Genomic DNA, 27,658 nt, shown 5'->3' on the forward strand with positions numbered 1-27,658 from the left:
CCTTTCTGCGTATTGTAAAATCGAAACGAACCTGCACGTTGTAAAGCCAAGAAACGGCAGAAAGAGAAGCAAACGTCCCTTTTAAAAGCTCTAGAAACCAGAAAGCTCGCCTAAGTCGACCCACGGATACGCATTCGCCGCTGCCGAACCTAGAACTTCCGGTCACGACGTTAAGAAGTGGCCGAACCGAGACGAATCGTTATACCGCGTGCTGGACCTGTATTTTTTTAAATAAAAACCAGAAAAACCACCGTCTTCCGATTCTGCCGAACAACCGATCATATTCGACGCATACTCGATAGAAGCTAAGTATAAAACACAAAGCAAAGAGAGAAAGAAGAAGGAAACAAAACTGGAAAAGAAAAACAGTAACGAGAGAGTGCATGTGTGTTTGTTAGGAAGAAAGAATGAAAGAAGAGATATGAACGAATGAAGTACGAGTGAGAGAGAGAGAGAGAGAGAGAGAGAAGTAGATGACTGATGATCATTACAGCGGAGACTATTTCTCGTTGCTGTTGCTTTGCACCGATTTAAAAAAAAAAAATACACACACACGCGTTATATATACGACACGTACGTGGAACATAGACACGTGGAAACACGTACATCTGCATAATTACTCACACACACGCAGATTTCAGTCAGTATCATTCGAGAGCACGATAAAGATCGATGGTCAGTTTGTTGCAGTTGAAGCAAAAAGAAACACGTGTCACTTGCAAGGAAGCAAATGAGCAAAAAGAGAAACGAGAAAACGAGAGAAAAAAAAGAAGAAGTCAAACGTCAGCTCAGAGTCTTGTACATATTATCTTTTTCACTACTGAAAAACGAGCATTTGAACCGTGATCGTTCCCCAGATGAGCGCGCGCGCTTGTCTTCTTCGTCGGATTGAACGAGGCGACGCGAGCGTTCAATGGAACAAAGAGGACATTGTTCTACTTCTTTTTTTCCCTACTACCTCCCTTTTTTCTTTTTCTTACTTTTTCTTCTCTGGTTCGTTTTTTTACCCCGCGTTTCTTTTTCCCAGTTACTCTTTCCTCTTCCCTTCCTTCTTCTACGTTTTTAATTCCGTTGTCCTCGATCGCGTTCACCTTGTTCGATGCTGGCGGAGGAACGCGAGAACCGACGCAGTATGTACAGTGTTTTACGGTAGATCGAGCGCACGTATGCCTCTCGAGAATCTTCGTTTCGCCTTTTTAGAATTCTACGAAATTGCACAGCAGGAAATAAAGGAATGACACAGAGAGGAAAATCGTAACGGGCAAGACGGAGCGTCTTAAATGGAAATTATTTCTACTCGTCGGTGTTTTTCAAGAAAGAACTCTTGTCAGGGAAAACAAAGCATTGGAGATTATCATTAATATAATATAATACTAATTTAATTAGCGACAGGACTAGTTCTCGGTTCTTACGCCTCCGTAAAAACGTCTTTTCTCTGTTTCTTTAAGAACGGTTAACAAACTTTTCGTTTTTGGATTGGACGGTTGCTTTTAGCAAGTTGTAAATTTTGTTGGATCTTTTCTCGAAAGAAAAACTTTTATATTTTTTCCTCTGGAAGCAACGACGTTACTTAACAACGTTATTCAAGCTTTCTTGCCGCTTATCCTCATTCTAGATAATTTTCAAACAAACGGTAATTAAGAAAGTCTTAATAAAATATTTGTAGAAAATTTCTAACTAACTTCAACCAGGTATAGATACAGCTTGCACCGAACATGAGACCAGAGGCAACGACAAATCTCGAGCGGATAGAGCTATTCGAATAGAAGACATCTTTTCTAAAGCGATGTTTCACTTTTGCAGAATAGAAATCGATCGTATTCTCCACGTGCGACCGATGTAATCGCTATCATCAGTTCTCATCATCGCATTATCTCTGAAAGCGCAGCCTGGCTGCGTTAGAAGTATGTGCTCATTGCGCATAGCCGCCAGCATCCTCTTAAACGTAAGGTAAAACGACGTTCAATTTATTTGATGATTTCGTTGAATATCTATCAAAGTTCCTTTACTCTTCTCGTAATCATAAAAACGCGAAGGGAAAAGGAAGAGAGGAACGAAAAAGAGTAGTCTTTCATTATTTAGATGGGCTCATTCCCTTGAGTGTTCTAAAATGACGATAGTTCAACTAATGTTTCATAGAAGTCGGAATCTTTTCTTCTTGCTCCTTTTGCGATGGCAAATTGATATGTAGGTCGTTAAAGATGTTCTCGTTGGTATAATAAACGCGAGTGGTCGATTTTGCAAGTACGTATTTTACGATCGATTTTTTAATAACGATTAATTAATAATTAAAGGAAGAAATCGATTTTTCTTATTATGAGTTATCGCTGTAATAACGTGGCTACGAAGTGTAATTATTCTTAATTATCTACGTTACGGTTTTCTCACTGTTCTTTTCTTCCTTTTCTTATTTTTCATTTCTAGAAACGATTGCATATCGCGTTACGTAATCAAACATTACCCTGTACATGTTATGTAGAGAGAAATTTGTGCTCGCGATAACACGCATAATCTCAGTAAATACTCGCGTCAATTTCCACTTCTATTAGCGGATTATTCGCCAATTTACAGCTTTATCGATCTAAGGACTTAAATAGCGCACGTCCACAAACGTCTATCACTCTAAAGCTAAGAATCAATTCGAAAATTCAGAGAACGCGTTATTCTGTTCTCGATAATCGAGAGGAAAATAAAACAACGTCCTTCCTTATCTGTTAAACTAAAAATAAAATAAAACAAATTCACACGGTTTGAAGAAGTGATTCCTTTAAAGGTCATTACTAGTACGCGTCTGACATTTACATGAACCACTCTATTTACTTTGACTTAAACGGGTCAAATTATGACCTTAAACTGACTTCGAGTAAAGACACTTCGCTTAAATCAGAATAGCGTGAAAATAATGACACAGCGGCGTATCATTTGCCTCTTTCGATGTTCAAAGTTCTGGTCGTTTTCATCGATGTATTCACGTATATTTAACGATCGAATTCCGTTTCTTGTTAATAAACGGGGCAACAATTCCGAGCTACTGATAATGGCTTGTCTTTGTTGACAAGTAGCAAAAAGGTGCCAGGGACGAGTATCGATACGAATTAATTTTAACAAAGAATCGAGCAGCGAAACGACATTGGTATTTTCACTGATTTATCACTGCAAGGTTACAAGAACGTGTCATCTGTCGTAGAAATCGTTTCAATGTTGGCTACGATATCACATTATGCCTTTAAGATGACGTTTACAAATCATATTTATAAGTTAGTTTCTCTTTTTAGAAGTTGACTAAATGTTTGTTATATGCGAGACACCCTGTGCATATTCACCTGTAGGTACACCAATGATTCCATATAGTTTTACGTATTTCATTTCCTTGTCGTTGTATCCTATTTTATGATCCTTATCTTACTATTTAGATATTACTATCATAATCGTTATATTAAAATAACATTAACCTTACCTTCATTTACCATTATACCGATAGCAAGTTCGTTGTTTACGACGAAAATGCCACTAGCTTGTCGTTGTTCGTTTGGAACTTTAGTAGAACGTTGTGCTTCTAAAAATGAACAGAGCATAACTGATTCAGTGTTCTCGAACATTTCGATATTAACAGATTCGACGTGACAAAAGAGATCTCTCAACCCTCTACAATGACATATGTCGTTCGAATGCATATACATTTCTGTATTTTTACCATTACTTTTAACCATTGTTTTGAATACTTATCATTGCACTAATTTATTTTATCATCTTATCGTTGCACCGCCACTGAAGAAGAAATCCGACTCGCTTCTTATTTATGACAGTTATTACTCCCGGTCTTCCAACGAGGACACAAGATTGTACTGCGATATCAACGGTAAAGCTCTTACAACCTTATTCGATACAATTACTTAATCTATCTCTTACGACAATTTCTGAACTTATGTAACTCATTATTTCAAACGCGATTCGATCTTTCGTTATTTTTACTATTGTTTTTTTTTTTTTTTTTTACTGCTACACCTTCGTCCTCAAAATTAATTACGTATATCGTTGGTATAATATTAAGAGCGTAAGATTATCGAAAATTTTTTTTATTTCGTCACCGATGGCCTCATTGACAGTATACGCATTAAACAAATTTATTCAACTTATTTCTGCACGATAATTTTTTTTATGCAGAGGAATAAAAGACTTTTATCATGCCGCTGGATAGGTCAGCCAGTTGCAAAGAGTATCGAACGTGTTATTCACGAAAGCTCACGAGCAGATAAGCAATCGATCATTGCCGAAAATGAGAGACACCAGTTGGTTTGTCAATATCGACGCGTTACGCTACTTGCGGCAGGCACAGACGCGAAACATCATCGAGAGAAGCACGTGTGGAATATAATCTGGCCGGAGGAACGCAATCGATGGTCGACGTATAGCTACGTGCGGGCTCCGATTCGATGGTTTCGCGATGATTTCTTATCGTTGCACGTTCGAGATACACGCACGTTCGTAGCACGTTTTCACAATCAGTGGCATTGAGAATGGCCTGGCAGCAGGATGTAACAATTATATCGCAGTTGGATCGAAGGAAAACGTGTCCTCGAAATGTGGAAATTTAGTCGAACACCGGACGACAAGTTTTCTCCCATCAGCTACTTTCTACGATCTCGCCGACGCAATCTGATTTAAAATTGTTACGGTTAACGTTAAACTTATTTCGAGAAATGATAGAAAGTGAAAGATAGAGACATTTGGTGAGAAACAACGTCTCTCGACGTGTTTAATGTCTCGTCGGTCTAGCGGTGCGGAGGAGACGAAAGAAAATTAAAGTGCCTATTTTGTGATTCGGCGTGAAAGATTTCGCTACGATGGAGTTGCGAGAACTATCCTACTCTGGCTGAATAAAATCAGTGGAAAAAAATTTCGTTGTTCGCTACGTGGAAACGGAAGATCAAATTCCAGTGGGAAAATCGATTTGGAGAGTACTTGAAGATATTTGCGAAGTAAGTCCTCGATAGCATTTATCGGTGCTCCGTCACTAATATTTGTAAATTGCGATGACTAAAGTGGTCATTATTTCTGACCATTTACCAGTAAATTTTGTAATATTTTTACAAATTTATTGCCCTATATTTATGCGATCATAGAATTGAAATTGTGTGTCGTTTAATTGCACAATTTGTTCTACACAATTCTTTACAAAAACACAACTAATACCATCGATGATTTCTTATCGTATCAGAATAAGTATTTAGGAATAATTTCTCTATCATTTCGATGCTGGGAATTCCTTACCTGTAATCTATAAAATACATATTTTACGATAATTTTTCATGGGTATTTCCAAGATTTTACTTACCGATAGCTTATCGATAGGTTCAAGGGATTATCACACGAATTATTCATCTAAACTAAACTCGTATATCACACAAAATTGTGTAATTTGTTGAAATACAATCGATTGACCGATGAAACGTTCAAAATATATGCGTTACGTTACATATTATCGATATGTAATAATATTCTTTAAGTTTCTGGAAACGTATATGGAAATCTTCAAGCACTACTACAAGTCTACTCGAATCATTTGAACCGCGCGTTCAGGTAATTTATTCAATTTATGCGCATACGTTTGATACTATTCACGCAAAGCTAGCCAGACGCCGAACTAGTCTGTAGAAACTGATACATGAAATAAATATTAAATTAGTTCGCTTTATGATGAAACAATATTTGAAAGTCCTTCGTAGTGGAGATTATTCGACGCAACAACGATTTACGGTAGCCAAACGTATAATTGAATCAGTCATTGAAGCGACTCGTTCACACTCTATAAAGTAACAATTACGTTTATCCGTAGATCAGAATTTGTTAGCGACGCTAATTCGAGAAAAGAGAAAATGAATCATTCCGAGAGCGCTTAAATTTCAAGTGCATGCACTTTTATTCGACTGCTCGATCTTATCGCGAAAAATTAATGAAAAATTAAGTCGTGGTTTAGCTGCGATGATTTCGATCGAATTACATTAAATTCTCAAGATTGTACGTACGTTCGTGTCACTATCGATTTCGAGTATTACAGTCTCCAAGGATCTCTGCACGCTTGCTCGACTTATTTTATAAAAACATAAATACCCCATTAAGCGACGACGATTTTCTCCACAATGAACGAACAAATTTTATTCCACACCCTTGACCTATCTTTATATAAAGAATTACCTCTTCCTCCCGACGTTCGTTTCATCAAATTTCGCCTCAATTTCTCCACCTTCGGCCAATTCTTCCACGAGAAACGACGTCTCTACCTAAAGTTCCTTTCATCAAATTTTAGTAAAGTTCTTCCACCTCCTCCTCGCCGATCCTTCCATTTCGTCTAACAGGAGCAACATTTTCAGCCACACCCTGTAGAAACAAACGGCCGAAAATTCAAAATGGAAGATGAGGAAACCTAGCTAACTTCTTGCATCCCCTTCCAGGCTGGAGAACCGACGAGAACCAACCTCCTCGTCCACGTGAAAAACTTCGTTCTACGTCTCTGACAAGCCTGCAAAGTCTCCAGCGACACTGGTTGCGAGCAAGAAGCACGAGTAGAGTAGGAAGAAAGGAGGATTCGGGTGTAGAAGTGCGCGTGTCCAGGGGCGGCGTCGCCACTCGCGTCGGTTGCGACGGGGCGCAGCGGCGACGCCGGGACGCGGTAGTCGCGACGCGGACGCGACCCAGTGCTCGTGTTCACCGGCGACGTGCTGCGCGGAGGATCGGTGCCGGGGAAGATGAGCCTGGAGCGCCGGGAAGTAAGTACTACCAAGGGGTTGGAGGGGGTGTGTGCGGAGCAGGGTGACGTGGCCACGCGTATAACGTCCCCGATTCAACGTCCCGTGGGCGGTGGACGGCGATCGATCCGCCGCCGACACCGGGATGTTCCCGTGGAAAAACACCGTGGAAACTACTCGCGTGTCTACAACCCTCGTGGACGAGATCCCGGAGTCGCGTGTCTGCGTGCAACGAGCTGGATGGAACCGTTTGATCGAACGTCCAGGACGATGACTGGGCACCACTATACGGCTGTATGGGTGCTTTTGTAAATATAGGATGCGTATGAGTGTTTTTGTAAATATAGCCTAGGTGTATGGGTGGTTTTATAAATGTAGCAGATATACAAACGTGAGCGAATACGAAAAATCTGTGGGATGATCGTGCGATTGGCGATGCTGGTGCTTGAACAGTTGGTCGAGGGAGACGAGGAGGGTGAATTTATGGGAAGCTTGTGATAGGTGTGAGAGCTTGGATGCTGGTCGAGCAGTTTGTTGATTTAAGACGACGTAGGTGCTGTAGGGTCATCGTATACGCTGTATGGTGGCGATAGTGGCGAAGTTTGGGAATTTTGGAAAGGGCGATTTTGGATGGACGGCTCCGTGAGAATGGCGACCTTTGGAAACTTCGTCGTCGAGGACTATGACTGAGGAGGAAAACATATGAATGCTTTCGTACGTGTATATGTTACACGTGTACGAAATGGAACGGATGAAGGACATAGTGAAGATGTACCTTGAGAGCTTGATGGATGATGTTTGAGATGTTTCTTGATATAAGATGATGTAGAGTGGAGGTTCGTATGTTTGATGATGGTGGAGTTTAGATAATGTAGGTCAGAAAGGTAGCGACAGCTTGAGAAAAGAGCAGGTTCGAGTAGGTTTGTTGGGGATGGTGTTGGGTTCACGTTAACGATCTACGACTAGGCTTTTTGTACATGTACATCTTACTATGTACGTTTTCTTCTGCTTCTATTTATACATTTTTCTTCTTCTCCTCTGTTTTCATCGTTTCCACTATACTGTTCGTCTTGAGTGCAACTCGATATAGTAAAACACAAAGTCTGTTAAAACCAACCACTTCTCTAGGTAAACTGCAATCTTCATTGATCAAACAAAATTTCTCATTCTTTTGTCAACGCGTACCAAGTTTCTAGGAAGTAGAAGATATGTAGGTCACGATGCAGAGACAGATCGAAAGGGAAGTAAAGCAAGATCTCGAAAGAGGTCTTACTAGGGCCACTTTTAACCCTTTAACGCTCAAGTCCGTGTCTCGCGCGGCCAACCTTATACCTTACAACTCTGTATGCCTTTAGCAGTGATTTATTCGTTCGATTCGTTGAAGCAAACAGCATTATAGAGTCTGGTGATAGCAAAGACCTATACTTTAAAACTTTCCGCATTTCCCGTTATACCGAATCGAACGGAAATAGTTGATCGTTTTCTAAATGTAACATAGACGTACCGGTTTATACCAATGATGATTTAACGGCGTAAAAATAACCTACGAAGGATACAAATTTATTTCCAACAAAGATTCATTTAGCAAACAAGCAGAGATGTTATACGACCATAAATCGTTTGAAGTTTTACTAAAACCTTACAACGAAAATAAGGAAACGATAGCGTACAAGATCGTCGGATAAACCTCGTATTGTTAGACTTTCACGAAGAGGAAAATTATATTAAATAAGAACGTAAACGCTAAACCGCGCGATACAAAAAAATTGACGAAAATGGAAAAATTGATTTATCGAAACGATTAGAATTACAAACTTTAACTTCGTAGAGCAACGGATCTGATCATTTACCGCGGTCAGTCTTCTGTTAATGGTTTGTTAATGGCTTACGTTGATTCGCGTGTTATACAAACCGAGAACTTTTTCATATTCTTCTCCCTTAATACGTACCTCCTACTCGTAATACGTACCGAAGAAGCCTAGTTAGGAATTTTGGAACATCCTGTATAGCAGCAAGGGACAAATCCATGGGAAGAAGAAAACTGATGATTCTGCAACGATCGGATAAAGAGAAAAGGGAAAAGATACGAACGTTAAGGGGTGAAACACTTCGCGGTTGCCTCGCCGCGATACTGTGGTGTTTTTCATCGTTGATTCTTATTTCATCGCATCACGCACGCCCCCACCCCTGATCGCTCGCCCTCCGTCTCGTTTTTCAGCCACTTGCAGCTGCGCAAAATCCTACGAGAAGCCGCGGAGCACACCCTCCTGCAGCTGCAGTTGGCAATGCGATCGCGGTTCATCGTGAACGCTTCTCCAATTTCTTCTCCGCCAACGTTCTAACCAAACAACCGATAACACACTTGTTTCTTCCTCGCCTCCGCCACAGTAACACGACAAGTCGATTTAATTGTTACATAAACCCATTCGTTGTTAAGAGAAGATTTGTCTTCTACAAGAGTAGGAAATTTATTCGGAAAACCGCTGGAACATCAAAAGTCAAATTGCTGGACTCGGCGTGGGCAGGGTAGTGCACAGACGTTGCTCGTTATACGACGATGAACCTTTCGTTCTGTAGGAGAAGCGAGCAAGGAGTGGCTAGGACTTTTACCGAATAGAAATTTGCTTTGTTTTTGATTCTCGATGATAGATCGTTTCGTTCTTTTGTTCTTTCACGGAGATACGGCACGTTTGCGTTGTCAGACGAACGCGGTCGTTGACAGCAAGGTGGATGGGTTTCGATAGGCTAGATAAAGTGGAAATGAAGTGAGGAGCGGAGGAAATGGCACACGTGCCGGATATCTTAAGATACGAGAATTCGTTTTCTGCTCTGGCTCGTCGTACCCTCGGGTAAAAATCGCGTACGTTGCATTAATAAGAATTTCCGTAAACATATTTAATAGATCGTTTCTAAATGTTCTTCGCAAGGATAATCCGTTTGTGCATTCGTTGAAATAGAAATGAAAAAAGCTGTAACTACGTACAAGTTCGAGATTCTTTTCCTCTTTACGTATTTCCAAAAGTTGTTCCATCGTACGATCGTATCGATATATACACGAACACGAATATTTACGTCGAGCTATAGTAACACCGCAGTAACGTTTCCAACATTTTTGTAGATTTGAAAGGAAAGTTCGTGCCAGAGCGGCCAGATCGAATCACATATTAATGGAACGTTTTGTCGGGCGATATCGTTTTACTTTGGTTTATTTATACGCGTTGTTAATAAGCGTCGATGGAGTTAATCAGCTGTTTTCTTATTTACTGCTGGCAATTTTTTTGCCAACGTAGGCATATAAATTTAGCGTAGTTTCCTTTATCTTTTGTTTTCCTCTGCCTTTTGTTTTCTTTCACCTTTTATCTTTTGTTTGCCCCGTGCACGTTCTTCGTACGGCCCGATGCAGTTAACCAGCTGCATTTTTGTCATTTCCAGGCGAATTATGATACACGTGTCGTCGGAGAACACTCAACGATACGATCGTGTGAAGCGCAAGGGCGCAGTGTTTTTGTCCAACATTTTTAAATCGAAAAAGCTGACGTTAGGTATGAAGATCAACGAGGACGAGGAGATGGAACGTGCCCCGAAAGTCGAGACACCTGGTAAGCCGAGAAAATGTTTCTTTCATAAAGCATATAGATATTTAGATAAGAGGTTTTCTGTTTTATCGCTGTAGAAAATTCGCTCGTTCAGAGAATTCGAGAAGTTGAGGCTCTTTCATAATAGAAGAGTAAAGTTGCCCACGTAAAAAAAAAAAAAAAGAAACAGAAAATAAGAAAATGACACGTTTTAAATTACTTTCGATCTATTTCATCTCGTACGTCTTATTCGTGCGAACGATTTAAGATATCTTTGATTTCATAGTTGTCCGGATAGTATTTCTAGGTTTGTACCTTAAAATCGGAATTTTTCTAGTTAATGTCTTCAAAGCAACGACTTTCTAATTAATTGGTAAAATATTGATATCGATATTCGTAAGCTAATGAGCAATTTATCGCAAGATATAGATCGAAAAGGACGACTACAAAATAGCTCCAGCTCTTAAAAGCGAGAAGCTTCCGAAAAAAGCTGGGGTAATCAGCAGCTGAACCTTAAATATATCAATATTTTTTGTCGCTTAATTGCTTTCCCTAGAATTCGCTTGAAAAGGTGTTTTTCAAGCGGTGACACGTGCAAGAACAACTTTTGCGCATAATAAACCTTCTGCTTGTGCACACGTATACGTGCTCGCACTACGTACATATTAAAGAAGAACACCTTAAAATACGGGTGAAGAGGTAAAAAAATATTTCTTTTGCCTGGATATATCCAGAAATTAATCGGATAATTCCTTCGCAATTCCACGAAAAACGAATAGGAAAATGCGAATTTATTTTTAATGACGTGAAAAATGAGAAATGAGAAATAAAACAGAATATATTCTATCATATTTCAGCAAGGCAAAAATGTCGTTATATATAAATATATATAATTGGCAGGTCAACCGTGTGTTTTGCAAGAACGCAATTCTTTTCGCACACTTTTCTTTTCTCTTCTTTTCAAAAGAATATACATCACGAACGTTCGTGATGAATTTTTCGAAAGGAAAATGCATCGTCCAACTATTCGATTCGTCGTATTGTCGTATTATTGCATTTCTCTTTCCGAACATAAATATGCTTTACGCGACTTCCAAATGATAAATAATTACTAGTTCGAGTTGCAGATAAGACCAAACTTTGTCCACCGTGCATACGAATATCGAGCTGTTGCTATCGACCAAACAATTACTTTTTATTTCTCGAATCCTCGTTACACAACCAGTGACATAAATTCTAAGCTTTTGAACGAGAGAACGGTATAGTTCGTACAGCTGTAAGGGGATTAAGATTTGCGAATTACCGAACGATGGAGAAATCTATATCTCTTAAAACACTAGTCTAAACGTTTGTAACAATTGTGACTAATATTACGGTAAACAAAATGAAACACGGTACGCAATTGATAACAAATAACAAGTCGGCGATAACAGGAATCAACACGCGTGTTCCAATTACGTAACGACCGTCCAATAAAATCTAAATCGTTTCTCTTCTATTTTATATCGATTCGACGGAATGCTTGAAAAATGCCAGTGTTTGTTCTTCTTCAAGAACGATAATAGGAATTCAATCGATTGAAAAATTGACGATTAAACGTAGCGATAGCAGAAAATAGAAAAGAAAAAGTATAGAACGCGATATTCGCAGACGTTACATCGTCTTCGACGTCGATTATCTCGAAAACGGAGCCTCAGGTGAAAAAACATCCCGTGTTTGCAGTTTGTTTTGTTACGAACCACACCCTTTCATATAGCTATCCCTCGACGTGTATTTCTCTACTAAGAAAAACCATTTTAGATATTGCCAATTCATCACGATCGACTATAAAACATCCGTAATCCGACAATTAGGAAAATTAACCGGATCGATCGGATATTTTAAGAAGCGTACTATACTTTATCTTTCCTCCACTGCGCTATGAAATGCGGTATGCACGGTTGACGCATTTTAAACGATAAATGGAATAACTCGATATTATAATCCTTAAGAGTCCGTCGAATAGAATCGCTATCTTAATAAAATGCTATGATCGTTGAAAATTCACATCGAACTGTTCTTTTTATTTGATGAAGCAATTAAATTGAACAAACGCCATTAGATGTTTTATTATTATTCGATCGATAGGCGAGAAGTAAAACAGGTTTTTTTGGATAATTAATTTTGATAATATTAAAACGGAATTCACGTGAGATGGAATTTCACTCGTGAGAGATTCGAACTCGTACGATTATAACAAGATTCTGATTAGTCGGATAATTTCTGTTCCAGCGATCATAACGAACGCCTGCAGACGCAGCGGCAGCGAAAACGACAACCAGGTATCGAGGATTCCGTCGACCTTGAGCGTGGCAGCCGTCGATGTGGTCGTTGCCTGTCAGCCGTCACCGTCGCATTCCATTCTAACCTTGACACCTGGTAGAACACGAAACATCGATCAGGATATGGAGGCGCTTAGGCTAAGTCGACAGGATAATCCCTTCCTACAGGTTCGAATCGATAAGTCTCTTTGTTGCCCGTTTACAAACAGGCCAACCTCGAACACAGGGAGAAGGAGAACGATTTCCTCAAGATTCAGCCACTTTTTATCAGCCGAGATAAGGAACGAATGGAAGAACCTTGAAATAATCAAATGCCAGTATCTAAAAGTTGCGAGAGATTTAATTATTTTTTATGGGGAAAGGGCTCTTTAGGTTTGATTAATGGCGATTCCGTGATTTCACTGAAAGTCGAACGATTGGTACTGGAGGGTTCTTTCACGGTTCTCGCGATTCGGTTCTCGCCTTTTTCACGATTTAACTAAAACTCAAGCGATCGCAGAATTCTTATGCGGTTGAAAATTTAACATAGTTGGAACAACGATATGGCAAATTATAATAATTTAGTGGGAAAGGAAAAAGAAAGAAAATAATGGACGGTGATTTTCCACGAATCGGTACAATTCAGTTTGCTCATTCACGGTTTAAAACCAGCTTTCGTTATTTCATTAAGCAGTCTGCACGCCATACCAGCATAATTCGTTCCTTTCCAGAGTATAGCGCGTATGGTGACTCATAATTTCGTACAAACAAAACTCATACATTCGTTCATCTAGGTCTTTTGTTCATCATGCTAGGAACGTGAAAAAGTCATAAGAATCTATTATTATTATACCATTATTCGTTATCTAAGATACGCTATTTACATGTCTTTGAATGAAAAATAATTCATTTATTCCAAAGAAGATTTTCTTATGCTTTTCATTACCGAGAGTAGCTAATTAGCAAAAGCGACTCCTCGCAAAGTAAAGGTTTTCTGTTAATTTAAATTTGTATAATTCCAGATTAAATACTAAACCTAAAAATCTTCTACAATCCCCAAATATCTCTGGAATCTCATTTCTCAATTCTCTTACTCTTAACATTTAATCTACAAATTTAATTCTACGTATAGAATGAGAGGTACATTCTGTAAAATCAATTCACTCAAAGATAAAGCTCATTAACCCATCCAATCACCACGTACCACTTTCTTCTTCTATTTATATCCAAAGGAAAAAAAAACCTATACCCTCTGTCCCAGTTTTCTACATCACTTCACATCCACCGATACCATTAGTATTCTATTTCAAACGCAATAATTCCAACAATCAAAGTACACTCGCCTTTCCACCAATAGCAAATTCAAAGAACATAGATAACAGATAAGCTGTTTTCAGTATGAACAATAACGTCTGTCTGTGTCTATATAAAATTATAACAGCCCAGCTAATTCGATCGAAATACGAAGATGTATTACTTCCTGTCTGCTCTTTGAATCCTTTTTCACGTATCATCGTGTATATTTGGACACATATTTAGACAAGAGGACGAACGAAAGGACCGATTAATCGACGCTAAAGGAGAAACGAGAATATAATAATGGGAAAGAATTTCACACTGTGATCAGTAAAATTTGTATGCGATCATTTTCCATTTTTAATGTTCCGTTTTGTAATATCTGTTGGCTAATATCGTGCAACTTTTCTTATCGTATCTTGTATTCTTCCACGGTATAAATATGTATCAGACTGTTTAAAATCTTAGATTTCTTTTCCCTATCGCCCTTCGACATCGACCATAAAGCAAATTCAGCATTCACTTTTACATATTTCAACTCATTCGTCAACTTATATTTCCTGCACTTTCAAGCAAACTCTGCGCGTTCACAGATAAAAGATAACTCGATTTGCTCGGTGTGAGTCTCTTCCGCTCGCTCTCCATTACTCAAAGTCACACACGAATAAGTTCACGATTCACGCCATTTCCCGTGTCTTCGAAATTCCTCTGTCTCGTTGACCAACGACGTCTTATTTGGCATATGTAGGTACATGAACGATAGTGTTCGCATTTTCCAGGTACTGGCGAGTCGCGAGAGTCTGGTCGAGTCTTTGGAAGAGTCTGAATCCGATGATGCCATTCTGATGTCTCAGGTGAGCAATTTTTTCCGTTCGTTCGCCCTTGTCTACCTCCATGGAAGCATGAAAGAAGCATCGATCGGTTGGCCAGCTTGCATTATTAATGCTAACGTGAACTTGATAACGATGGCGAGCGATAGAAAGAGGAAGGGACCCGGCTAAGAACGATACGTCCTTTCTTCTACAGAACTGTCTTTTAGAATAGGTCGCGACCATTTTGGCATGTGTCATGGATGTGCAAAGGACACGGGTTATCGAGGGACTATTTTTATGTATCTGCCTTTTAGACGTCTCAAGGTAGCAGTTTGATTTTCAGACGATTCTTGTTATATTTGAACGATAGCGCGGATATTTCGCGTTATTTCAGAAATGGCAGCTAACTACAAATTTGTTTCACCTACTGGATATTGTAACGAATACTTCACTCGGGATATTTTACGTATCTTGTTATGTTTTTATATCTTCAGTGTACTCTGTGGATTTTTATATATCCAAATTCAAAAATAGTTCTCTGTATTTCTTTTACAAAATCACAAACTTCCAGTGACTGTACTCGATGTTCAAAGATTCGAATATGTTTTTGTTCGGTGACGCACAAAATTCTACAGCTCTTTTGCACCGATTTTTATACGTCAGGAACAATAAAAAAGATATCGCGGATAAGAGGCGGTTTTGACACGAGAGGAATTTTTAGAAAATTGCTTGCGTGGCGACTGATGCCGTATCGAAGGGATCACAATGCTTTTCTTGGAAGCGCGTGGATTACACCGAGAATCCTGACGTGGTATTATCGGTTATTGCATAAGTTTCTGAAGCACTATAATTGTTCGCTGCTAGCGTTCGGATAAAAATTGGAAAAATTGGAAAATGCTGCTAACTATAACTTGAACTACATATGTTTGAATATACGCGAAAGGATGTATTTTAAAACGATCATTAGTCCAAGGTATACGTACCACAGTATATACTAGGTTGTCCGAAAAGTGTCTTTCTTTTACAGACACGTCTTTCCCAACGATGCATTTTTATACAAACACGAAACCTAATCAACCGAACGTTGTGATTTTTATTTTGATAGAACAAAATGAATCCTACGTAATTCGATAAAATAATATAAAACGGAAAATGTTGTGCGTCCACTGTTTCCTTATGAAACGAAAGAAACTTTCCGGACGACCTAATATCATCGTTCAGTAATACGCGAGCAACGCGTGTAATCTGTATGAAAAGCTAAATTCATGCCAGGAAATTATTAGCTGTTCCAATAAAATTGAGTCATCACGATATTATTCTCACGATCCATTGTATGGCCGGTATTCTTAGAATAAAACGCAAGAGATCGATTTACCGGTTGTAGAATTAGTCGGTAATTATCGATCATTCATAACAGTTGTCCATTATAAGAGATGGTACGTTCGATCCATTAACCCTGAGCTGACGAGTCACGATTACAATAAGCCTTAGGTATAATGGCTGCTACACGAGACTTGATATATCTACTCTACCTAGATTCTATTGTCGAGCTTTCGATGAATTTCCGTAACTTCGATGGTCGAAGGCGGTAAACTCGATACTCGACATGCAAATTCGCAGAAAATAAAAAAGAAAGTCGTGAAAAGATGAACATAAATTACGCGATGATTCTTAAACTTTCGTATATTTCCATACTTTCCACTCGAAGTTACTGGATTACGGATATTGATTTTACGCCGTTTAATTGCATACGTAAAATTGATTATTTGGCCAGATAATTACCGTCTATTTTATAGAGATTAAAGTGGTAGCGAACCGCGATAGCGACGTAAATAAATGGCAACTTTGTTTTATCATTTGAAGCAATTCGGAGAAAATTTTGGATCTTGAAAATTGACATATCTTTCAAGTGGAAAGCAGAGATAGTTGAACTTTCAGAGGGACGTCAATTACACCACTTGTGTTATCTGGTTATCTCGGGTCACTGCAATTTTTCTAATCTACGATATTCCTATCCGAGTAGAGGACTCTCGAAATCGAATCGATGTTTAATAGGAAATAAAAGCCAGATCGATCGCTAATCTTACGCGTATCTTGTTAGAATTTGTGATATAATAAGGAGGCGATTTAATAGTTAGAATTAACTTTATTAATGGAACGGTGGCGTAACTTCTAAAACCACTATGATGCAAGATATAGAAAGTCGATTATCGAAAGACAATTAGATTATTGCATCTTTAATACATTAAATACGAAAGTAATATACCGCGGTATTAATATTCGCGGAATAAATTTATCTCTATGCTCAAAGTTAATTTCGGTGCTAACAAGTAAATAGTAATAAAATGTCAAACTACAAATAGACCTAGACCTAAATACGTAACTAGCTACGTAGGTTGCTTATCAATAAAATTTATGGTACTGTAGTACTAATACTAGCGAGCAAAAGTTTCCTGATACTGTGAAACTTCGCTTGATAAATTATGTTAGGAGGTAAGCAAGGCCTGAGAAATTAATATTCTGATTCTAATAGGAAGTACAGCCTTCTGAAAACAGTGGAAACGGTCGAACAACGAACTGACATTCGATATAAGAAAAATGTTCTCGTAGACTCTCGACTTGTTCCTTTTCCTACGTAGAACCTTTCGTTTCGCATTTGTAACGTTACTATTCGGCGGATGTTTATGTATTTACAAAAATTAACTGGCGTTATAAAAATTTGTATTTTTAAGTGCGCAACTTTATGATTCAATTAGATATCATTTTTCCAGGATATAATTACAGATAGACTCGTAGAAATTATGTAATATGACGTGCGGATATTTTGTTTGAAATAATTGGAATAATATACTGGGTAGAAATTAAAGAAGCCAGATAAAATGCATATACAGGGTATCTGCGATATCATGGTACAAGCGTTCGAGCGGCGACTTTACATACAAAAATAAATCGAAAAAGAAAGGAATAACATTTTTTCGTTCGGGGTTTTCTTTCGCGGAGAAATGAGTTTCAAGTTGCTAATTGTAAATTTCGAGGTATCCGATTTTCAACATCCTCTATGGTTCCATTTCTTGAATTAGTTCCATAAAAATACGAATTCATATCGACATTCTGAATTATCGTTAAAACGTATATTGAATAAAAATTGAATACGTTGGAGTATACGTTGGAGTTCTTCGCTTTGCTGTCGTAGACAAACGTAGACAAGCTCCTTAATTTCTGCGTAGGCCCCAATTCCATAAAAATACGAATTTGCGCAAACATTCACAGTCTAACGATTATTGAAACATCCTCTATAAATAGAAAATCCTCGTTTTCAGGAACTGGGCGACACCGATCCATTAACCTTAGCCCAGGTGCACGAGCACCTGGTACGAAGTCCACCGCCCGCATCGTGGCCTCACACCACGACTTTCCATTTTCCTCATCAAAATCAGAGTTCGTCGAGCAAGAACGACGTGCTGGCTCATTACAAAAGCCCGTCGAAGGCGACTTCGTGCCGTGGCAACGATCACGAGCTGTCCAGAAGCGAGCCATCCACGGATATCAGAGGTGCGAATCCAAACGACTAGACAATTGTACTTTTCTTTTATCGAAACGGCGCTCCCTTCGTCTTATCTCGTACGCGTCTACGTGTATATATATTGTATATATGTGTCCATATAGCTGATAGCTCTTTTTTAACCCTTTGAGTGCTGTGGGCGCATATAGGTGTCTGGCGAAAGCTATCGGTGTAGGCTAAGGACATATATATGCGTTTTCTGTAAGTGCCCGGCATGGGCTAAGGACGCATGTATGGGTTTTTCAAGTTTTCCGAACACCTACGCAGAAGTAATACTATTACGTTTGTGTGAAATAAATATAAATGCATTCCTTACGGCAGTAAACAAATGCCAATAGTGCCTCGTTATTGTTGAAGTGGTCACCACTTGTAAGAAAACTCTACATCTGGTTTTTTTTAGTTTTCTCAAGCACTGAATTTTTCACACACAACTAAATTACTAACTTGTGTTAATATTTACTAAATTTAGTTTTCTAGTTTATTACCCAAATTCTAGTTAACTGCAAATTTCAATGTTTATAATAAATAATTAAAACTAACTAAAAAATAAAGCTCTTGAATCATTTAATCTCGTGCAAAAGAATTACTATAACCTATTACGATTTGCGCTTTGAATAGTCAATCAACAGAGTTCAGTCTAACGAAAAAGTATTCCGTCCACAGCGATTGTCAGCGCTAGACGCGCGCCGTCCGTACGGACGACATAGGCCGCGAGTAGTCAGCACTCAAAGGGAATCGTTTGCGTGCTTCGCGTACGTAAGCTATGGCAACGTAAATTTGGCGCTTGTCTTTAGCGTTGGGGTCAGATGCTTTCAATAAAAATATATATCACATTCTTATAATCGACCATTCTCATGTTTGTTCGCCATTACCGACGGAAACGAGGATCATATTCGTTGAGTGGACTCTTTCGATGGTATTTTGGGCTTTTCGAATGAAATTTCGATCGTGGTAGTCGATAGATTGCTTTCAGTTATTACTAGAAGAATTGGTAGAAGATGGAGATAGTGGAGAATTTGATTGGTTGTAGATGTTTCATGCTCCGATTCCAAATTGACTTCATCACTTTCAAGTTATTAAGTTGGAAACTTTTACCTTGTTCTCGTTCGCTATTACAACTATTAAGAACATATTATGTAATTTATGGTGTCCATATAAAGTTAGCATCTTAGTTTCTGAGCTGATAAATTAATCTACCAACGTTTTTTCTTGTTTCACGATCTTTGCAACAGTCTTATTAAAGTTTTCTCAGGTGATTTATAGTTTATTTAGAGATTAATCTTTTTTTTTCTTGGTTATTAAGTTAGTAATTTCTGCTTTGTTTCTTTCTTGTATTATTTTCTTTCCACGTTCTAGAGATTCTCTGATGGATATTGTACAGTTTCTCTAACGTGATCTTCAAACTGGCTTTGTATCAGTTTCTATCCATTTCTAATACATTTTATCCCACTTTAATAATAATTTATTTCCATAGAATATCGCCTATAAATACCAACGTAATGTGTTATATACGCTAACCATTTTATTTAAAAATATCATCCCCCAAAGTACCAAAATACTAATATAATAAAGTATCGTTTGTTTTAGCAATATGAAAATAACTAGGTCCCTTAGCCCACGCGGATATTTATGCAAATTATTAGTCAGTCGGTATACGTGTGTTGTCATATTTTAAGCCCCGAAACGACACACGACACGGACAGTGCATTAAGCGGAACAGGGGCAAAATCGAAGCCACTTGGAAATTAAAATAAATCAAGTGTCTCATTAGAATTTCACACAGGAAGATCGATAGATGCAGGCGTCAAGGCCGCCACCAAGGTCACTCTAAATAGATCCATCTAAATAGAACTTGCATCCTTATTTTAATGCAGAAAGGGTAGATATAAATGTCCCCACGCACAAGTATCTTAATCGAACAATCTCGTACTTAAATATACGTACAATTGATGGAAAGGATATAGCGAGGGCGTAAGATCGGGAAAGTGTTGAAGAAGTTCGTTTAATTCACATTACATCGCTGGCAAACTTGTATTGTTAAATTCTGTTTCTTAATTGATAGATAGCATAATATCAAAAATAATACGTTATTTATGAAAGACACTAAGTAGAAATTGTAACATATTTACAAAAGATTGTATATGAGAATTTCGTATAATTTAAGGCAACTTCTACAAGTATATAAATTGCCATTTTTCATATCAGAAATACACGTAATACAAAAATTTCAGGTATTAATTATTCACAAATATCGGTGAAGCTTCAAAGTCATCATCCAAAATGCTTCTACGATTGTACCAGTTCAGTGGTTGCATTAATAGCCGCTGAATGATTTTAACGTATAATCCTACGATATATGTATATCGTTCTCAAGGATCATACGTCTAACCATATTTCCATTTTGCAGAAATCCTTCGATCCGTGAATAAATTAGATGATAATTATGGTTACGTTCAGCCAACAACTCCACGTCCATACGAACGAGCGTGAATCCTTGAAAACGCGAAGAGCACCGGTACCGCAGCCAATATAGAGAAATATGGAAATCCCCCGACATAGACACGCTTCTTTAGGACATTAGCGAATTCATATATTCGCGATTGACACTTATCTGGCGACCTTGATGCCCGCGGTGCTCACAAACGTACAGACGCGATCGATTTCACTTTATTTTTAACCCGCATAAATTAATGGTACGTGACACGGTGGGCGTGCCTTGACTTTCGATCGGTTCTTCACCGACTTTCCGCTGGTAGAAAATATTTTCGCCCCTGCGGTGCATTTCCCTTCGGTTAAAGGCAACTGTTCTATTCCAAGACGCGCCTCTCTAAACCTCCCCCGGAATTTTTTTTCAAAGATCCTATACAGCTTTTTCCATTGCCGTTCTGCGTACACATCTATGTACGTTTCAGTAATATTTATAAATTTTCTTGTAAGAAAATAATCAAACCTGCGGATAGTGTGAATTCTGAAGAATGTGTTTTCATGACGTTCGTGATTTCAATCCGCTTCAACTTTGAAATAAAAAGATTGGGAAGATTCTTGATCCGAACGAGGAGCAACGAAATCAAAATAATGACGATGTTTCGAAAGTTTGACTATCGATCTTTTCTATTGAATTTTGTGCTGTTCGTGGATTAAAAGAATTAAGAGAAGAAAGGAGCTACTAATAGGAATATTTAACAATCATATCTGTTGCCTCGTTATTACATATTGTGTATTATTAAATGTCAATTAAGCACGCAATAATAAGGCAGCGAAAATAACATTGAAACACGAGCATTATATATAAATTATAACAAAACAAAGACAAGATAAAAATTGATTGACTCTCTGACAGGGCAGCGCGTGTCGCACGATCATCGCTACTTCCTTTATTCTTTCTTGTTGGTTGATTTACTGTCGTTGGTGAAAACGCGCGTGACTGATTCTAATCGCCCCCAGCTTGTCGCATTGCGCGATTTTTTATGCCGTCCGTTCGTGGCTCATATGCACGCACGTGAGACATCATATTTTTTATCTAGGCCAGTAACCCCGGCACGCTTGCTACGCTTTAATGTTTTAGAAACGTTCTAACAAGCAGAGAATTAATTTACAAGAATTAACGAGGGGCAAACTAATAAACGTACTTTCTTAGATAGCTTTCACGTTTTCAATCAAATTGATAAGAAAAATCGCAACTTAATGACTCTTTATTTTAAGGATTACTAATGCTGCTAAGAAAACCACTAAAACATTATTAGCGTATAATGGAAATTACATAAATGTTATTTCAGTAATATATTGATATGTAACATGGGTATTTATAATATTCATTACATAAAAGCGAGAATGTTACTAGATTCAAAATTTCTGATGCACGAGAAGTGCACCTACAGCTATGTAACCCGCGATGTATCGTTGCATGCGCCTGCACGTATGCAACCATCGATGTAACGTGCATGCAGCTATGTCACGTCGTATTAGTATTCAACTTGTTTAGCATATAGTTTGTATAATTTACAATTCTTCAGCTATTTAACGCTAGAACTACTGTAAAACTTGTATCAGAGAAGTTAAAATGAAAGGTATATGAAAAAATATAATCCGAGAAAAAAAGGAAGCATTTATAAAAAAATATTCATATCCCCAAAAATGCATTATTGTAAATCTATAAAATTTGTATAAAAAATTATTACGTGATCATTTTAACCGCTCTGGTAGTTCTAGTGTTGAACACTAAAATAAAAATTGGAATTAAAACCAACGTCGAAAGATAGAGGAATATTTTATAAAAGATTGAACTATCCGAGACACGAACCTCTTTCTTCTTTTCAAACTTTGAATAAAGTAGAAAGATAGAGAAGCAAACATTATTAAATATTAAATGACACCGTTTTGATAAAAACATTGGATTTCTATTGAAATTTTTCAGACCGCCACTCACACACATTTTCGTTGTTGCACCCAACGCCGATTCGTTCATTGTCGGACGTTCGACGGCTTCACAGATCAGCGGACGACAGTGTGCAATTGATGTCGAGCGAATAAAACGCTAATGCATTCCGGTCCGCGACCGGATCGAGATGACTTCTCGCATTCAGAACACGAACCGTGCTTTGTCGGTGCTAAAACGTCTGCTGAAAGTTCCCGGATTGTTTCGGAGGAGCGTGTCCACGAGGAAAGGGCACTCGGAAGCTCCTTGACGAGTTCACGCATGATCGAGGTTCGCCGAAACGATTCTCGAGTCGCGAGTCTCGAGATGTCAACGATTCTTCGATTCTGTTGAAAGAATCGTATCGAAGTTGACTCACAGGTTCGTTTGATAACGGAAGCGAAAGTTTCAAGTTTAACGTCAGTTTGGTGCGGAAAGAATTTCGAACGTTCTGTATTTCGTGATCTGTGTTTACGAAGAATGTACCAACTGATGAAGATTTGTAGATTGTCTCGTTGTGTCACAGGTTAGGTATGCTCTATTTCGGATGAAATGAAAAGTGTCCCTATTACGCAATCGAAACATTACGGTGCGAATCGAAATCATAAAGAGAAAGAGAGAGAGAGAGAGAGAATATTATTGAAATTCTTTTATTCGTTTTGATATGTTGAATGAGACCAGAGCTCAAAGTGAAATGTATGTGACAAACGCACGCGCGCATTTGATAAGTTATCAATGCAGCATAATTTTAAACCCTTGCACGCAATGTGCTCGTATTTAACGACAAAAGATTTAGCTACATGATCTAATGTCAAAGAAAGCGATATCTATTTTCGTTCCACGTAAAAGTTTAAAATCTAAATCTAATTTTAGACTCTGAAGGATATTTTCCAAGATAAAAATTAAGTAAAAATATTTATTCAAATTATCAAATCCTCGACGACCCTAACGTACCGCTTTTTTCTGCAAGTTTGCTCGCATATTTCAAGAAATTAGACGAGTAAGACTCATTGCTGTGAAGTGAAATTTGATTACACTCGCTCACTGATGTAGGCGGAAGTAAGCTATTACTTATTAAATTAGTACAAAGTAGTGTTATTACTAAAAATCAGGGAATTTAGATGCTGCCAAAATTTAGAGATATTTTTATCCAATATGCAAAATTATAGATCTTTTTAAGTATCAATTTGTAAGACGATATATTTATATTTATAAATTACGAGAAAAAGCTTCTAAATTTGTACACTGTCGTTTTCCCTAAATAATTTATTTTTAGCGTTATAATGTATTTACAAGTCGATGAGTGAGTGTAATTCAGAAAATTTTTCTGGAAACCGGTCTTTGTTTCAATTATAAATTAGTCTGACATATTTACCGACCGAGCCTAGCGTATTTGAACTGGCGCGCAATTCAATAATCAATCATAACGTAACGACATAAATAGAGAGGCCTATGTTTGATCAAAGACAATTATCTTTATTATCATTCGAATTGAGAAATTGTAATTGTAATGTTTCTGGTTTCTTCCGTGCGCGTGTTTCAAACCAATTCGCATTTACATATTAATACGTATGCTTGTTTGTAATTAATTTCAATCACGTAACCATGAGAAACAGGAATAACGTGGTGTTTTAATTGTTGCAATAATTGCAATACAGATCGCAATTAGCTAATTTAAATGATAGTGTAAAATACTATCCTTGTATCTTGGAACTTTCTGTCAACAATATTATTTATTTTTCACTTAAAAATTTTGCAAAAATATAGCAGTGAGATATCAGCATTTACTGTGAATAAACGTATAATATTTACAATATCATATATAATTTAAGAAGACATTGATTGTTCGAATCTTTTCTAATCAAATTTGCAAATAGCATATTTCTATTTAAAATATTATTTCGCAAAATCATTAAAGAATAATATATTGTTATTATGTATCATGAATAACTTTTTTTATAATTGCTTTAATTGCATCGAGACGAGTTATCGAGCTTACATTGTTGCTGTTATTGTTAATTAGTCTATATTTATTCTGCACAAATTATTTTTTATCAATAGGACATATACATATTTTCGACGTTATCATAGGATAAAGAAGGTAGCATGTAAACATGCATGCTTCTTTCAGGATATATTTATTAACATATAACGTGAAAAAAATGCAGAGCGTTTCCAGGTAAAAAGTTATTTGTAGCGCTGACGATGCGCCAAAAGTATAGGCCTGATCATGAATAATAAACTAACACGTAATCATAGCTTAAGAATCTTTTTTTACGTAAATAAGAATGGAAGAAGTGTTGTCGATATTTCGAACGATTAATGTGCATCGTCCGAAGATGATACACTTTTAAAGTCGAAAATATTTTTTTAACGTTGCGATATCATTTCACATAAGCATAAATACTGACGAGTAGTAGATATGTATGTACTTGTTAAGACTACTTTCGGCTTGCAACGCACATAACCTGTACCTTTTTCTCATATTGTTTTAAAGTTGAAACAACAGTCTAAGAATTTCGACGAACAATCCTATTTTATACAGTACACGAACAGTCTCATATTGAAGATAAAACATGTTTCACTTGAAAACTGGTGTAAATCAATTGTTTCAAAAAATTGCGACTACGATTACAGACAGCGAGTAAACAAATAATCCTGCTACGTCTTTTGGGTCGTTTTCGACTTGATCAATTGTATATAGAAAAAAAGGAATGTCCTAAGTTTGAAGGAAGAGTGACAAAATCGTTGTTCTTTGTTTATTGAAACAAGAACAAAATTGGAATATAATTCAAAGACTATAGTAGAGTTAAAAGATTAAAAGGTCATAGTGAATAAAATTTTAGCAGGGTTTATACAAAACTTTCAGAACAGTAGCATATAAGAAAAAGGAAAAGATCTAGAAAGTTATTGCAATTATTATTGTAACTATAGTGTCCAATTGACTTGGCCATTGAGAATTGAGATTATTTCTATTAATATATGCGATATTAGATACACTATACACGTGTATTAGAGGCTCCAGACAATTTCGTCTTCGTCTGGATGTCAAACAGGTAAAAATATGAAAAACGAAAAAAAAAAAGAAACAGTAGAGAGACTTATATGATATAATCTAGTCGAATATAACATATATACCGAGGACTGTGTTGTCACTTTTAAGCGAATATTAAATGAATACTTGTTCGGGTAATTATTCGAGCGTTGAATAATCAATGATGGCGAGGTTAGGGCGCGAATATTATTATTAAGTGAACTGAGGTTACTTTTATCGGAAAGCGATGTTGAATGTTACAATAGACCCTCGATTTGACGGATTTTTTATTCAAATAAACTTCGAATTTAATTTGCAACTTTATGATCTTTTTTATATTTTCTATATTGACTTAAAATTTCTTCGATTCTTAAATATTTAATAACCGTTGCTCTAATTAATCCTTCAAATCATGGGTTTACTGTATTTATATAATGGAGATTCACACACGGTTGCTTTGTTTTATTTTTTAATTTAAGAAGCACTGTTCGCAAAAATGTTACAAATTGTACTCCCGCATCTTACAATTACTTCAAAACTAAGACATGGATTTAATAAGACGAATTGAAAATAAATTTCAAATTACGCAAAAGATACTAAATATACGTTACTTGTTGATAAAAAGGGGTAATAACTTTATTTTAAGATGATTGTAAAATATTTATTTAAATTTTTCGCCACTGTTGTCATCTGTTAATCGATTTATCAAATTTTATGCTGTGCAAATAATTACTAGAATGAATCTTTGTTCGTTTGGATTGGAAATAAAAGTTTGATTCTTTATACGATGGTATTTATATGTAATTTTCTTATCCTTATTCTTAGAATTGAAGTAAAATTTTACTATGAAATTGTGAAGAATACAATTGCAATACGAATACCTCTACAATAGTTGTTCCTCTTAACACAGAATTAATTGTATAATTTAATATATTGTAGACTAAAATTCAAAAACTACAATGATAATTTTTGAAATTTTTGAGCATGATGCTTTATTAATACAACTACAAGATAAAAATCTCTAACATATACAGAAATCATAGGAACTACCTAATAAATGTTCTAAATACATGATGCAATCGCGATCGCATCCAATTAACTCATATCATTTATTACACAATTCATATTTGTGTCATATAAATGATGCAATTAGTAACTGTATATGAAATAATACTGATTGTCCAAGTCACACCGCGTAGAGATTGCTGCGTACGAAGCCTCTCCTATCCACGATCCCACTCAACCCACTTTTACGCAAAAATTTACTAATTTTATATAAAAACATTTTTAAGCAAGCTCTGCTTCTTGTGATGTAGGGAAGCAGACATCTGTTACAGAGTGACACCTATATACGTTTAATCGCTAAGATTTTCGACACTGAACTGATCGCCAGCGACGAGATCTGCACAATGAATTTTGGTTAACGAAAAATTGAATGCCCCGCAACAAAGTCATTTATTTACAAGTCGGAGTTGTCAAATTCTTAGAAAATCTGTGTTCAAGGATAAATATATTTTTAATGACGAGAATATCGTCTGATAATATCGTCATAAAATGATGATTAGTAAGCAATTAAATAAACACGTTCTATTTAAATGAAGTAGATAGAAGTGTAGAAAAATGATGATAAAAAAAGCCGAAATAAAAGTATTGATAATGATGAGTTGACGCGAGGCATTCTTGTTCCACAAATTTCATTCGAGGTAGGGATTTTGTGATATCTTGAGCCAATAGGAACGCTCGATTTTCCTATGTATGAGCGCGCGCAAATTTAACCTGATCAAATAGACAAATTGATTGAATTGATGAGTAAAAAAGATATAATAATATTTAAGATAATGTGCATTAATGATTATGAATAATATTATGTTCTTAATGGAAAATCGTCATGTGTTATACGAATATCTACATATTTATTA

General features: G+C 37.0%; 1 protein-coding gene and 1 long non-coding RNA gene across 8 annotated transcripts; one reads left to right on the forward strand and one right to left on the reverse strand.

Moving 5' to 3' along the window:
• Window positions 1–333: 333 nt before the first annotated feature.
• Window positions 334–6,323, reverse strand: LOC126924441 (uncharacterized). The gene is made up of 3 exons (XR_007713527.1): window positions 6,196–6,323; window positions 3,458–3,556; window positions 334–3,383 (listed from the first exon to the last, which is right to left on the reverse strand). It is a non-coding gene; the product is annotated as an uncharacterized LOC126924441 (long non-coding RNA).
• Window positions 6,324–6,612: 289 nt separating this feature from the next.
• Window positions 6,613–26,524, forward strand: LOC126924440 (uncharacterized). 7 transcript variants are annotated; one of them, XM_050738891.1, is made up of 6 exons: window positions 6,613–6,767; window positions 10,179–10,345; window positions 12,593–12,810; window positions 14,697–14,771; window positions 18,050–18,281; window positions 22,706–26,524. In XM_050738891.1, the coding sequence occupies exons 2-6, from the start codon at window positions 10,186–10,188 to the stop codon at window positions 22,819–22,821; spliced, it is 801 nt and encodes a 266-aa protein (XP_050594848.1). In that variant the 5' UTR covers window positions 6,613–6,767; window positions 10,179–10,185; the 3' UTR covers window positions 22,822–26,524. The 7 variants fall into 7 exon arrangements, with proteins under 7 accessions (XP_050594848.1, XP_050594851.1, XP_050594846.1 ...); XM_050738894.1 differs by lacking the exon at window positions 6,613–6,767 and adding an exon at window positions 6,871–7,040; XM_050738889.1 differs by lacking the exon at window positions 6,613–6,767 and adding an exon at window positions 9,016–9,595.
• Window positions 26,525–27,658: the final 1,134 nt, after the last annotated feature.

Source organism: Bombus affinis, chromosome 14 (genome assembly GCF_024516045.1).
Source record: "Bombus affinis isolate iyBomAffi1 chromosome 14, iyBomAffi1.2, whole genome shotgun sequence".
Classification (NCBI taxonomy): Eukaryota; Metazoa; Arthropoda; class Insecta; order Hymenoptera; family Apidae; genus Bombus; species Bombus affinis.